The sequence below is a fragment of the Oncorhynchus keta genome, chromosome 22 (assembly GCF_023373465.1).
Source record: "Oncorhynchus keta strain PuntledgeMale-10-30-2019 chromosome 22, Oket_V2, whole genome shotgun sequence".
Taxonomy (NCBI): domain Eukaryota; kingdom Metazoa; phylum Chordata; class Actinopteri; order Salmoniformes; family Salmonidae; genus Oncorhynchus; species Oncorhynchus keta.
The window spans coordinates 6601931-6617731 of record NC_068442.1 but is presented as its reverse complement, the minus strand read 5'-3'; the positions used below and the strand labels follow the sequence as shown (position 1 = coordinate 6617731).

The 15801-nt window shown below is 46.0% G+C and overlaps 1 protein-coding gene across 1 annotated transcript in view; it reads right to left on the bottom strand.

Annotated features, from left to right (window-relative positions):
• LOC118400969 (hepatocyte growth factor receptor-like) overlaps positions 1-15801 on the bottom strand; it is a 73089-nt gene that overhangs the window by 43064 nt on the left and 14224 nt on the right. Inside the window, exons 3-4 of the mRNA XM_035798029.2 lie at positions 4806-4997; positions 517-678 (exon numbers count right to left, since the gene is read on the bottom strand). Coding sequence (XP_035653922.2) covers positions 517-678; positions 4806-4997 — 354 coding nt within the window. The remainder of the gene's footprint in view (positions 1-516; positions 679-4805; positions 4998-15801) is intronic.

Below are 15801 nucleotides of genomic sequence, written 5' to 3'. Positions count from 1 at the left end.
TTTTCTATGTTGGTGTTTGTGTATGATTCCCAATTAGAGGCAGCTGGTAATCGTTGTCTCTAATTGGGGATCATATTTAAGTAGCTGTTTTTCTCACCTGTGTTTACGGGATATTGTTTTTGAGTTATTGCACGTTGGCATTCTCTGTAGTCGCGGTTCGTTGTTAGTTTATTGTTTATAATTGTTTTTGTCTTTGCTAAGTTTCACTTCTTTAATAAATATGTGGAACTCAACGTACGCTGCGTCCTTGGTCTGTTTCTACGAACGAACGTGACAGAACTGTTGTAGGACATTGATTCCAGCAATCTGTTGGCTCTGGTCAATGTTGAACACTGTGGCTTAGTGCCAGGGGGCTGTTGTTTCCATCAAACCAGCAATGGAAAGAATGTCTGTTATGAATATAAAGAGTGTGTGTGTAGATACAGTGTGCGTGTGTGTGTGTGTGTGTGTGTCTTTGAGTGTGGGTGTGTGTGTTGTCTTTTGATACTCCCTCTCCTGTGTCTACTGACTACCCACCTTATTTCCTGTCACCAACAAGAGTGAGCCGTCCTGGCTGCGCTGGGGGGAGCCGTCGTGGCGCTGGGGGGACAGGAGAGCCACCTCGGGGGACACGGGGCGCGAGTCATCCAGGCGGAAGTCCACGTGGGGCGTGCTGCGTTTGGAACGGGAGACCACCACCTGGGGAAGACGGAGGCCAGGCCAGCGCAGTAAAACACAGAGTTCAACCATTTATTAATAATTTTAAAAACACCCCTGTCTACCGGAGATGCCACACATACCTCAGTTATTAATAAAGCAATATAATAATGTAGAAAGGCACTGTGGGGTGTTGTACTTTGGCAGGCTGCCTAAGCGTTTCTTCAGGTTGCGTAAGTCCATACAGTGTAGAATTTCGGGAGAAACTCTTTCAGTGTAAACTTAAACAGCTAAAACCAAATATAAAGTATGTCGAAAAGATAATGGACCTATATATTTTTGGATGTCCAACGCAGCAGTTTTTATCTCAATATCAAATAATTTCTGGGTAACACTGAAGTACTGTTATTGTTGTCAGTTAAAATGGTCAAAAATAAACAAACGTAGCTTCTTAGCAAAGAGCAATTTTGAAAGCAAGAATTTTGATAGGACTGTCTGGGAGTGGTCTGAGTGGGGAGGGGAAAACTGAAAACTATCTGTTATTGGTCAATTAACTAATTTACCACCTGGTGATGTCCCCAGGCTAAAACTCCATTCCATCAAAACAGGCAGACATTTCAGGTGGTCTTTCACAATATTATTCCAAACTCATAGTGTGGAAATATATATTTGTTTAAACACTGCAAAGTCTAGTTTTTGACTGAACTGGGCCTTTAAATAATATAATCTTTGATAACTAACAGGCACCGAAATAAAAGCTAGACAGTCAGTGAACATTGACAATGACCAAAACATTGAATTTAGCATTATAGGCTTTGTTAATATGTTTGAGCAAAATAACACAGAATTAGTCATGGCAAAATACTGGGAATTAGCTTTAAAAGTGGAAAACATTGATCTCAGCTCCATGGGAGAATAAATAGAATGTGTAGAATTGCAGGAAATTAGCTTTCAAACTGTAAACATTTCTCTCAGCTCCATGGTGAAATGAGTAAAAATGCAGGGAATTGGCCTTAAAATTCAAAAAATGTCTCTACACCACCAAGATAACGACCTCTAAAATGTCATCTGAAATTCAGCCAGGCCGCCAGGCCGACCGCGCCCCTTACCACAGGCCCTACCACGGCCCCTTCCAAGCCTTTTTGATCCAGAAAAAAACAACTGACATGAACTTGGGCATGGTGATTTCGTAGGACCTTTCAGTGCTGAGTCAATCTTCTGCTGTTTCTACTAATCGGGTGCCGTACAAGACTGAAGGTTGCAATAGAATGGAATACGGTAACAAAGAGATAACGCCATGGAATCTGGTGGTGCAGACCAGGTCATCTAGTTGTGAGGGACTATTAACACAGTAACACTGAACGATGTTTCACGTCACATGCAAAGTGTGTGTTTTTTCCCCCCATTGGCATTGTAGGGGCCCGGCGAGCCACTCCCACTACTGTGTGGAGGGTAATAATGCTGCTATATTGAGAGTGAGATGACAGATTGGCAGATTAGAGCTTAACCACCATGGAGGTGGAGGGAGCTACAGTGAGACGGAGGGACAAAAGACATTGCCCGAAGGCAGAAAGAGCAGCAAGAGAGCATCTTGTACATGGACATGTCGCGAGGTGTTTCAGAAGTCTTATTCACACACGCACACGCACACACACACACACACACACGTCGACGTAGGTACGCATTCATACACATACACACACGCCTGTACACACACACACACACACACACACACACACACACACACACACACACACACACACACACACACACACACACACACACACACACACACACACACACACACACACACACACACACACACACACACACACACACTCCTACACACAGATGCAGTGCAGCGCACACCTGGAGTAACTTGGCTTGGAGCTCAGAACCGGTTGGGTTGGGGTGAAACATAACAGTGGGCTGTAATAGAGTGTGGTTATGTCCTGGTTGACTTTAAATCATCCACTGTATCACCCACTCACCCACTCCCTCCTCTCCTTCTATCCCCCCTTATCTCTTCATTGACTATGGCCCTCCGCCAGGTGTGTGTCTCTGCAAGGTGTGTACGTGCGTGTCAGCTGTGCTCACTTTAAATTACCATTGCATTTCAGTAAGGAGAATGAGGGGGGCTGCTACCCTCTTAGTCTTAAAGTCATGTCAGGTAGTCAGACGTGGACACTAACGCCTGTTTTCAAGGTCCTTTGCTGACAAGGCACCTTGGAGCATTGATACACTGAAGCTGAAAACCAATGTCTTCTTTGTGAGAGACTTCAGCCAGTCAATGAATGGCGTGTCTCCTTTCTCATAGGGGACACTATTATTTCCTGCTCCACTCTTACAGCTACAACCAAAGACTGAATGGCCCAGTCTCTTTCTCCAGAGGTAATAGTGGTCGGAATTAGAGCTTATTGTATTAGACAGGGTTAGCCTATAAACACAGCCACTGTGCTATTTTCACAGTGATATTGAACCATAGGGAGAGGGTTTCCTGAGCCAGAATGGAGGGACCACGGGGACACAGCACAACACAGCACATCGTTCTCTTTCTTTCTCCTACCCTCTCTCTTTTGTTCTCTCCGTTGGTGCTAAGAGCATTTCCCCCTGGGAACAAAGGCTAAACAGAAAGAAAGGCAGTTGAATCCTAGGATTCTAATAAGCGAGAAGCAATCGTTCAACCTTACAAGCTCTCTCCCTCCCTCCCTCTTTTTTCTACACTCGGTCCCATATTTCTCTCTCATGCCACAACTCTTCTATTCTACCAATCTCTCCATACCTTCACCTCGTCTCTTAAAGTCCCCCCCCCCGTCCGTCCCCCCACCCCCCGTCCCCCTGAGGTCGACTGCATCCCTCTCTCAGGACAGCTGGTCTCCTGCTCTCTCCTTCCCAGACCCCCATCCCGAGACAATGAGGTTAGAAATTTCACCAACAACAAAAAAAAAGAGTGAGAAAAAAAAAACATGCCAACAGCTGCGGGGACTCGGTGGAGAGAGAGAGAGAGAGAGAGAGAGAGAGAGAGAGAGAGAGAGAGAGAGAGAGAGAGAGAGAGAGAGAGAGAGAGAGAGAGAGAGAGAGAGAGAGAGAGAGAGAGAGAGAGAGAGAGAGAGAGAGAAATGCTGTGCGAGGGAACGTGTCATCGAAGCTCAGGGCGCTTGCCATTAACGGGCAGTTCGGCTCATGACCCTGCTTCCGCGCAGCTGTCGTCGACTTTTTCGCCCGTTCCCATCGTTCCTCCGTGACTTTTTTTCAACACAGTATTTCCTGAAAGTACTCATAAAACATCAGAGTTTGAGGCCAAACAGAGCTTCCTTTTACAGGGACATGCAAGACAGAGCAACCACTCCAAAGCTCTTATCCGTCAGCGTTCCCACTTCCACCTGACCTCACTCAACCTAGCCGGGTCCAAGATCGGTTATGCATTATGCATGTAAATGGGCAGGATGTTGGCTGATCTGGAACCAGGCTAGACTGAGCCATCTGCTGAGTAAATCCTGCCTCTCTAGGAGACAGTGAGACCGCCGCCGAGGGCCGAGACACACAAATGGGAAGCGGGAAAGTGAAATCCACCATTAGCTGTACTTGTCATTAATAGGCAAAACCAGACGTGGTTTGTTCGCTCAGATGGTACACACGGCGGAACGCAGCAGGAGGGTTTGTGGAAGCATGGCGAGGCAAGGTCAGGGGTCATGTGTTGAGTAAATAGGAAGGAAGCCACCCTCCTCCCAGCTGTGGTGTTTCCTAACCTGGCCCTGTACTGGCTGCCACCTGTGTCTCGGCTCCTTGTGTTCCCAAAACGTCAGGTTTCACTGGTCTCTTACCACCGTCCTGCCCCATTTACATGCACAATAAGAAAGGGAGACTGTGCTGCCTGGCCACGGCACCAACAGACAGTTTTGCAGGTTTGAGCCTTCTGTATACACTCAGGAGCTCAATTGACTTTTTGTTTATGAATAATTCAAAGTTAGGTTTGGTTTCTTCCTCATCCTTTTTCTTGGGTAAGGAACTATTTGGACTAAAAGGACTCATTCATGCTGCCTCCTTTGCATTGAGTGAGTGTGTGATTTTCACACTCTCACTGCTCCCACTCTCGTAAGGCTGTTTAAGTAAAGTGTTACACTTCCCCTCTCGTTGCCAGTGCTCCCTCTTGCCCCCTGTCCCCCTACCTGTATGAGGCGTCCGTCTGCGGTGCCCAGGCTGGCCACGGTCTGCTCCTGTGCAGTCGCCACGGCAATGGAGGTGAGCAGGACGTTGCTGAACTGCCCGCTGAAGTAGTCTAGTCTGGCCATGGTACTGGTCACCTCCAGACGGTAGCCCTCCTCATGCTTCCCACAGCCAAACGAGTCGTCTGACGAACTCTACACGGGGAGGAAAACACATGCTACATAAGATACGTGGATCACATACGGTTGCATGAAATACGTCATGTACAGCCAGTGGTTTTTAACTAATTACATTCCGAGTGTCTCAACTGATGAGCCACAGTACTTCCCAAGACCCTAACCTCCCCCCATGCCCCTGTCAGATGAGGGTAAAAGGGAGGGATGGAGAGCAGGGCTCCCTAAGCCTCCTCATCTGCTCTTTCGTCGGACCCTGCTCGTAATGGAGAGCTGAGTTGTGGCTGGCACGGTGTGCGTGTGCGTGTGTGTGTGTGTGTTTGTGTGCGTGGCAGGAATTCATGGGAAACACATTGGGAATGCGTGCCGGTGCGGCTGCCATGACATTACACACGCTCACTGCTCTCTCTCTCTCTCTCTCCTTTTGCTTTTCTCCCTCCCTATTTGTCTCCCTCTCTCTAGATCGCCCAATAGGCATGCAAGAGTCTTCCCCATTAGTAATAGAGTAAAAGTCCACCCTGTAAGTGTGTTTGCGCCTTGCCTGTTTTCACTCGGCCACTCTCCAGAACCACTGTCTGGCAATGGCAACCCTGTGCAGTTTTTCACTTGGCCACCCTACTCTCTGCTTTGAAAGTAACCTAAGTCATCGTCATTAAACCATTAGAAGAGGTCACCAGTCTTTAAAGTGGAGAAAGCTCGGGGTAGGGTGAGGGGGGCTGGTGTGGTCAAGCTAGACAAGCTCTCAGGTCAAGGACCCCCCCACCCCAGTCGGTCATCAATAGTTAATGAAATCCGAGGCTGGCAGGCGGGGGCCGTGACTAAACAGGCGGGGCCAGCTACAGAGTTTAGGGTGCTAGCTACAGACTACAGAGGCAGAGGGTTACTGATTAAGAGATCCAGGCTGGGGCCCCTACCACTAACTCCACTTGGCCCGGCCTGGCAGCATCTACTGTTTCACTGTACGCTCCAAAGGGCCCAGACACAACACTCAGTAAGGAACACAACACTGGCCCAAAACCCATATGGGAGTGGGAGGAGAGAGAGAGAGAGAGAGAGAGAGAGAGAGAGAGAGAGAGAGAGAGAGAGAGAGAGAGAGAGAGAGAGAGAGAGAGAGAGAGAGAGAGAGAGAGAGAGAGAGAGAGAGTAGTGTATACAATGATGCAGGTCAAGTGGGTCATTTATTTTCAAATGATCTTAAAATCACTCACCACACTGACTGATGGTGCCTGTGAATCAGGGAGGGATAGCCAACTAATGAAGCACCCAAAGAGAGACTCTGTAAACGAAGTACTACGTGTGAGGACTATGTCAAGGTGACTTGCTTGCGATGTGTAACACTGAAATGTCTCGGGGTAAACCTCAAAGGCGTGCTTTGAAGCTGAGGAGAACAATGGGAGAGTAGTAAATCACGCGAGCAGCTTTTCTCTAGCAGCCATTACAGAGTAGACCATTACAGGCGAGTTTAGCTCCAAGGTGAAAAGACAGTCCTGGCTGGTAGACAAACAAACAATAAAACAGCCTCAAAGCTACGATATACCTGTATCTATCGTAAGCCAAACCAGGTTGGACTGGCTACAACTAGCTCCAAGGCTATAGCAAGGGTAGGATAGATAGAGAGACAACTACAGAGGGAAATCCTCAACGCTCAGGCTGGCCAACATCTCTGGCTGTACGTAATGCCAAAAGCCACAGCTGTACAGCAGAGGGCCAGCGGTGCTGAGCTGTCAGGCCGGAGTTGATTCACTCAACGAGAACCTCATCGTTCTTTCAGAAGAGGAGAATAATATCTGACGTCTGAGAAAGAGAGAGGACTGACTACCTAGAGTGAAAATAGATCAGGTGGGTAAGATATAGTGTGTGTGTGTGTGTGTGTGGGGGGAGGGGGGGGGGACGACAGATGAAGGATGGACCGCATTTCATGTGTCTACAGTGTGTGTGTGTTTACTTTTGCCCGGAATCTCCCGGCCAACAACTTTGATCCATCATAACTCCCGCTGTCCGCACCTCTCACGCAAGTAAACCACATGAGATAGAGTCCATGGGAAGTGGTCCAAAGTCTGGGACCTCTCTCTCTTACTACTCCCCGAGATTGAGATGTCATCAAGCCAGGATACTATGGAGATTACCACAGAACCGCTCCAAAAACAGGTCCAGGGGAGATTATTTTGATAGCAAACAAACAGGGTCCTATGGAGTGTTTGTAAAAGCAACGCTGAGCGGTAGGAGGGAGAGACGAAGAAAGAGAAAGGGTTCTGGAGCATTCCATGGAACTCTGTGAAGGTAATGCTGAGGATCAAGGGGACGTAACTGGACAGTGGACGGGTGTTTTGACAAGTCGTGTTTGAAGCCCCATTGCTATTATCCTAGAGACCTAGGGATTTTCTTTGGCACACAGTAAGACAGTCTTGAAGAATGGTCACGCTGTTGTCATGGCAAACGATTTCCTTAGCGAGGTTAAATACGTTCTCTACTCTCTCTCTCTCTCTCTCTCTCTCTCTCAATTTGTTTTGGGCTCCGATTTGAAATTGAAAGAGATGTTTTAAGGCAAAGGAAGGTGAACTCCCAACTGGTTTCGGGTCTCCAAACTTTCCCCAAGTTTTAGGAAGATGTTTTTGTCCAGTAAAACAGAAGCCGAGGGGATACGTGAGACACTGTACACCTTTTTCCCCCACACTTAACCACCGGCCATTGTCTGCAACACAACGGCCAGGCGATAGAGTTACTATGGCAGCAGCGGCTCAGTGTTTAACTGCTCCGCGGGGCCCGCTAGCGACCCATGTGAGTGTATGTGTCTACATGAGTGTGTATGTGTGTGTGAGGCCTGCCAGAGTCAAGAGAGGTGTGTAATCCACATGCTGGGTACAGACAAGGTGCAGAGAGAGGTCTATTGTCCTTTTCATACTCCTACACTGACCCTCGGGCCAGGCTCCCTTAGAGCAGACACACCGGTGGCTCTAGCGACACACAAAACCACTGGGCTGGGGCTATGTTACTATTTATTATTTTATTTATAATTATTAATTTTTTTTATCCCCCTTTTCATCATATCCAATTGGTAGTTACAGTCTTGTCCCATCGCTGCAACTCCCGTAGGTACTCGGGGCTGTATTACTATTAATAGTAGACGTACACCTACACACTCACTTCACTCAGTCATAAAAATACACTGGGGGCTACTGCTTAGAGTAGGTAGAGACACACACACACACACTTTGTTATTGCTGATTTCTTGAGTGGGCAGCAATGCTCTCCACAAAGTCAGCTGGCCTTTTACTAGAATAACACAACTCTGCCCCTTGACAGCTTACACTGAGTGTTGTTTGTGTGTACTTATTAGGGAGCAAGTGTGGTTGGGGGGTAATGGGGTGTGTGTATATGTATGTTTTGTAGAGTCTGGAAGGGGTGTTGATGGGTTGTGTGTGAGTGATTACACATGTACGTATATGTGTGTTTGTGTGTGTGTAGAGGCCCCCACACAATATACATAGCTTGTGTGTATGGGTACGTGTGTGTGTGTGCGTGTGTGTGTGTGTGTGTGTGTGTGTGTGTGTGTGTGTGTGTGTGTGTGTGTGTGTGTGTGTGTGTGTGTGTGTGTGTGTGTGTGTGTGTGTGTGTGTGTGTGTGTGTTTGTGTCAGGGGAATTAGAGAAGCTGACAATAAGGTTGGATTAGGCCCTGGCGCGCCGAGGGCAGCTGGTCTGGGGGCGATGCGTGCCCTCCGGATGCCAGGCAGAGTTAGGGGTTAGTGTGTGAATGTGTGTGTATGGGTTAGGTATGGTGACCCAGGGTGGCATGGGTGCATTGAGCCCGGGCAGAGAACAGCTTCGCACATCATATAAACAGACGCCAGAGGAACTCAGTCAGGCTGAATAATATTCATTTCTGTTTGAGTGTTAAACCCAACCCTCGTTGGGAACGAGCGTTTCAGTTCATTGAGGGAGAAAAGTACAGGGTCTAAAAGCCTCTGTTGGTGAGAGGGCCCACTCTAAACTTCTCTCTAACCCTCTCTCCCTTTACCCCGCATTCCCATTGTTTCTTCCTCCCCTCTCGCTCCCTGTTCACACTCTTCTCCACCTGTCACCCTTCCCTTCTCTCTCTCCTATCATTCCACTCACTCACTCACTCACTCACTCACTCACTCACTCACTCACTCACTCACTCACTCACTCACTCACTCACTCACTCACTCACTCACCCTTCTCTCTTTCTTTCTCTCTCTTTCTCTTCCTCTCTCTATCTCTCTGTCACTGAGGCACAACTTGGTGTCCGTGGCTCATTTGAATAGTCAAATGATCTGTCAACGCAGACCGGGGGGCTGTGGGAGCCTTTGTGAATCCTGCCGGGGAACAATGCAGCTACCCTTGGGTACCACACTCTATATAGTCACACGCACACACTGGCTGAATGAATGATGAGTGAATGATGACCCAGCACCTCCCTCTCTCTCTCCCTAAGCTGAAGAATGCAGTTACTAATCATTTGCTCCTTAAGCTTGGTCTCGTACAGCAAGAGGAGTGCAGTGTGGAGCTGTAGAGAGTTTGGGCCAAAGATATTATTTGTGGTAGTACTGTGATGAACTTCTATCCTCAGAGCTCTTCTTCCAGCACGTAGCTACACTCCGTCATCGAAACAATGACTGATATCTGACGATGGGAGGGAAACAGGGAACATCATGGACCTATAGAACATTCTTCACTAGCCCAAGACTTTCTCTTTTCTGTGACCGATAGTCCAGCCAGTCCATGCAACATATTTACTGTTGCACGGCAGGCAGCCGTCAGCCTAGCATGTTAATTCAATTAGACCAAACTGACCAACGCAAATTGAGGATAATTTAGTGTTGGGGCAGCGGGACGCGCGGCGTTAGCGCCCATCATTTACCCGCCGTGCATTATTAGCATTAGCGCGTATCCACTCGTTATTCATGACCAACCACCGACAGACAGAAGGGGCTTCGAGTGGGAATCCTTTCCACCATGAACCCACCCCACTGTCTCCTACTACATTTCAGTAATGGACTCTGGTGTAATGAAAAGGAACTGCCCAGAGCAGAGTGCACCGGAGAGGAGTTGTCAATGGCCAATGCTCCCTGATGAGTAATAAGGAAACATATCCAACTCGGAATGGGGACGATTCCAAAGGAGCGTAACTGCTTTTCAACGATCCAAGATCCAACCTGACATGCTTTAAAGCCCTTTCCTGCCAAACGAATTGAAACGGAATTCCTGGTTCTCAGTCAGTAGTAGTCTGGACTAATCAATTCCACCCGGGCCAGCGAGCAGCAAAACGTTTGGCAAGAGCCTACTTAGTGATGACTTCACGGTGAGTGAAGTTAAACGTCTGAAAACCTGCCCCTTCCTTCAGGCCATCCCGCTACCACTTGAATGGTGTGTTTAGGGCTCTCAGTGTGTGTGTGTGTGTGTGTGTGTGTGTGTGTGTGTGTGTGTGTGTGTGTGTGTGTGTGTGTGTGTGTGTGTGTGTGTGTGTGTGTGTGTGTGTGTGTGTGTGTGTGTGTGTGTGTGTGTGTGTGTCTGTGTGTGTGTGTGTGTCTGTCTGTCTGGTCTCTCTCGCTCTCTCTTTGTATTTTTTGGAGGGCCAACGCGGAGCAAAGGGAGAAGGATTTTCCACACACTGAACCATTAAGACCTTAGCTAACTGTATATGAGACACGGTGGGGGGAACACAGAAGGACCCCTGCACCAGTAGTTCCAACAGTAGGGACTTTAAGATGAACCAGATAACCAAGGGTTGTAAACAGGGCCAGGAAACTATACACTGTATCTTGGCTCTAGGTCTGACAGCTTTGCTTATCAGTGTACATTCACGCAGGGCCTGGGGAGCACTGTGTGCATTGCCTCATTTATTTATCTTAAAGGCCCAGTGGACTCAAAAACATGTTTTCCCACACTATGAGGTTGGAATAATACGTTGAAATTATACAAAATTATGATAATGCCCTTTTAGTGTAGGAGCTGTTTGAAAAGAACACCTGAAATTTCAGGCTGTTTTGGTGGGATGTAGTTTTGGCCTTCCATGGTGACATCACCATGCAATACATTAGCTAATAGACCAATAAGAATGAGTTTGAAACCTCTCTGCCAATAACAGCTAATAAATGTGTTTTTTTCTTCTGCTCCCCACAGACCACTCCCAGACAGTCCTAACAAAATTCTTGCTTGAGAAATTGCTCTTTTGTCTTGAATCATAATGAATAAGGGGGGACGTGATCCTAGAAGCTATTTTTGTTTCTAATTTTACCATTTGAATTGAAAACAATCACAGTAAGCTACTTAATTGTTACCCAGAAATGATTTGATATTGAGATAAAAAAACAACAACATCTGCATTGAACATCTGCATTAAGTATTGGGATGTGCATATCACCTTCGTTTTCTTAATTGACACAGGATATGAACATAGCTAGTTCTTCCCTTCTTTTGTCCGTCGTACTGCCAGATGGTGAAGCGTGATTCATCACTCCATAGAACGCCTTTCCACTGCTCCAGCGTCCAGTGGTGGCGAGATTTGCATCACTCCAGCATACGCTTGGCATTGTGCATGGTGATCTTGGCATTGTGCATGGTGATCTTAGCCTTGTGTGTGGCTGCTTGACCATGGAAACCCATTTCATGAAACTCCAGATGAACAGTTCTTGTGCTGACGTTGCTTCCTGAGGCCGTTTGGAACTGGGCAGTGAGTGTTGCAACCGAGGACAGACGATTTGTACGCGCTACGTGCTTCAGCACTCGGCGGTCCCCTTCTGTTAGCTTGTGTGGCTTACCACTTTGCGGCTGAGCCATTATTGCTCCTAGATGTTTCCACTTCACAATAACACCACTTACAGTTGACTAGAGCAGCAATTTGACAAACTGACTTGTTGGAAAGGTGACATCCAATGACAGTGACACTTTGAAAGTCACTGAGCTCTTCAGTAACACTGGCAATGTTTGTCTATGGAGATTGCATGGCTGTGTGCTCAATTGTATACACCTGTCAGCAACGGGTGTGGCTGAAATAGCCCGAATCCACTCATTTGAAGGGGTGTCCACATACTTTTGTACATATAGTGTACTCGTGTTTTAACGAGAACGCAGGTTTAAAAATCAACACAAACTTGGAGAGAACAAACACAACCTTATCATACGTATTATATTCAGATTTATTTCATGACAACTTGCAGGTGGTGGTGGCTTTTAGTATTTTTTTTGTAACTATTTCTGCACCAGCTGAATACTATAATGTCTGTAAAACAAAAAACACACAACAAAAGGCAAACTAACAATGGGCATAGCCCCAGTCCAGAGAAATGGGCGGCAGTGCAACAATGCATCATTGTACTGCCTTTTCACACTAATAAACTCCTGGAAGTTGGCATCCCCCCCCACACACACACACAGATTATGTGAGAATAATTCATGATGATCTAAATACTGTACATCTGTTTGGTTTCTCCAGGGCACAGATCCAGGAACACTGTTAATGCTGATCTAGGATCAGTTTAGTCTTGAATCATAATGAATAAGGGGGGACGTGATCCTAAATCAGCACTCCTCTGGGACACTTTGTGAATACCGGCCCAGAACTGTTAATGCCAGAGGAGAAATCTTCCAACAGGATAGGTTTTTGTATTAGACTGTAAATGTATTATAGCAGCATATAAACAGGAAGTTGTGTGTAATGCGTCACCTACCATCTTACTCTTCTTCTGAAACACGACTGAACATTGTCACAGTCCCGGTATGACGACTGCCAAAAAAAAGCTCAAGGGTTCATTGTCAGAGACTATTGTAGGATACATCAAACCAGTAAATGCTGGTTGTTTTTATTTTTTATTTAACCTTTATTTAACTACGCAAGTCTGTTAAGAACAAATTCTTATTTATAACGACGGCCGACCCCGGCCAAACCCTAACACGGGAGCCCAACTTTAAAAACAAAATCTTTCTCTTTTGACACAATCCCTGATGCACAAAGACTGCGTTTTCTTGGCAGTGAATTGGGATAGTCCATTAGATGCATGGCCAAATACTGGGCTTTCTGACCGTACAATACACCATTCAACTCCAAGAAAAACAGCTCATGCTCACTCAGGTGTGAGCTTATTGCCCTCCCTTCCTTTTCCTCCTATAACAGCAATATGATTCAGCCAGAGATCACCAATCCCCAGTGGGGTGGATAACATCAAAGCCTTCTGCCCCAATCTGAATGGTGTCCTGGGGATTTGGCTAGATAGCCTAGGTCTCTGTTTGTTGGTGCATTGTATGGGCGCACGACAGGGTGATAAAAACCACACAAGCGTTGAGAGGATAGGGATTGAGAGGTTGGAGAAGGAGGGTGGGGGGGGGGGGGTGTCTTTCTATTCGATCCCCTCCATACTTGAGTACACATTCAGACACAATCTCTTGGCTCCATTGTGTGTGGCTTAGTGCAGCTGAATGGAATGGCTGGGGGTTTCGCATCAGCTAATGCCAGAGTCAGACCATGCCTTGTTATCTTAACCATCTTAACCAAGGTTTAGATGTATTCAAGATTCATCTAAACCTAAACCTGAAACATAAAGTCTCTCACATTCTGTCAATGTATCATCAGTTCACTGTTGACCGGTCTGGATGTGCATGGATTCAACCACAAAGACCAGGGAGGTTTTCCAATGCCTGGCAAAGAAGGGCACCTATAGGTAGATGGGTAAAAATGTAAAAAGAAGACATTGAATATCCCTTTGAGGCTAGTTATGTTATTAATTACCCTTTGGATGGTGTATCAATACACCCAGTCACTACAAAGATAGAGGCGTCCTTTCTAACTCAGTTGCTGGAGAGGAAGGAAACCATTCAAGGATTTCATCATGAGGCCACTGGTGACTTTAAAATAGTTACAGATCTATGATAGGAGTAAACTGAGGATGGATCAACAACATTGTAGTTACTCCACAATACTAACCTGAATGACAGAGTGAAAATAAGGAAGCCTGTACAGAATTTAAAAAATCCAAAACATGCATCTTGTTTGCAATAAGGCACTAAAGTAAAACTGCAAAGAATGTGGCAAATAAATGAACTTTATGTCCTGAATACAAAGAGTTATGATTGGGGAAAATCCAACACAACCCATCACTGAGTACCACTCCTAATATTTTCAAGCATGGTGGTGGCTGCATCATGTTATGGGTATGTTTGCCATCGGCAAGGACTAGGGAGTTTTTTTTAGGATAAAAATAATAGAGCTATAGAGCTAAGTACAGGAAAAATCCTAGAGGAAAACCTGGTTCAGTCTGCTTTCCAACAGACACTGGGAGACAAATTCAACTTTCAGCAGGACAATAACCTAAAACACAAGTGTCAGCCCTGATCTTTTTCACCTGTCCTTGTGCTTGTCCCCCCCCCCCAGGTGTCACCCATCTTCCCCACTTATCTTCTGGGTATTTATACCTGCGTTTTCTGTCTGTCTGTGCCAGTTAGTCTTGTTTGTCAAGCTTACCAGCGTTTGTCCTGTCAGCTCCTGTCTTTTCCCAGCCTCTCTTTTTCTCATCCTCCTGGGTTTTTGACCCTTGCCTGTCCTTGACCCTTGACCCCGCCCATCTGACCACTCTGCCTGCCTGCCGTCCTGTACCTTTGCTCCTACTCTGGATTATCAACCTCTGCCTGCCTTGACCTGCCGTTTGCCTGCCCCTGTTGTTACATTAAACCATTGTTACTTACCTTGATTCCCGATAAAGGCCAGATCTACACTGGAGTTGCTTACCACAACGACATTGAATGTTCTTTGTGGTAAGTGGCCTACTTACAGTTTGACTTAAATCGTCGTGAAAATAAACGTCTGTCTAGCAATGATCAACAACCAACTTGACAGAGCATGGAGAACAAAACAATTCCAAAAGAGCAAACACTGTGTAAAAGCTCTTAGAGACACCCAGAAAGACTCACAGCTGCAATCGCTGCCAAAAGTGATTCTAACACGCGTTGACCCAGGGTTGTGAATACTTATGTAAATAAGATATTTCTTTTTTTTTTAAACACACAAAAATAAATAATAATACATGTATTCACTGTCAATATAGGATATTGTGTGTAGATGGGTGACATATCTATTTAATTCCATTTTGAATTCAGGCTGTAACACAATAAGTCAAAAGTATGAGTACTCTCTGTATACTGATACCTTGACTCTAAGTATAGATTTGGTAGCGCTTTCCTGCAGTCAAATGTTACGTTTTGTCTTGTTCCATAAGACAGATGGTTACTTATGTGCAAAAAAAAGCGAAAGTAGGGTGGTTGGTCGGGGTGGATGGTGGATGGATCGTCTTGGATTTATGTACAGAATAATACGAAATGTTCTGAGACCAGGTTGCATAACTATGTGCGTGAGGTGTATACTTTTGCTTCTAAGTAAATGTATTTAAGACCACCAAGAAACATTCTGTGTGACCCTGATTTAGCCCACTGCAGTAAAAGGTTAACAAAAAAATAGAGAGAGAGATTTTTTGTTGTTGCTAGGCAGTGTTAGCTAGCACTAGTTTGCTGTAAGTGTGCCAAAACTCTGGTATTGTTCATCCTATAGCTTGTTCTCCATCTTCGTTTTAAATAGTGAGCCAACATGTTTCTCTGTAGCAGACATTTCTTGTCTCTCTGGAGCAGACATATAGTAAGAAGTATTTTTGGAACATGAAATCGCAATAAAAACTGAGTATCGATTCGAAATACATGTAGAATCGTGGGAATCGCAATACATATTGTATTGGCCCCGAAGTATTGTGATAATATCGTATCAGGAGGTCCCTGGCAATTCCCAGAACCTAATATATATTCTTTTACCAGGTATGGCTTGAA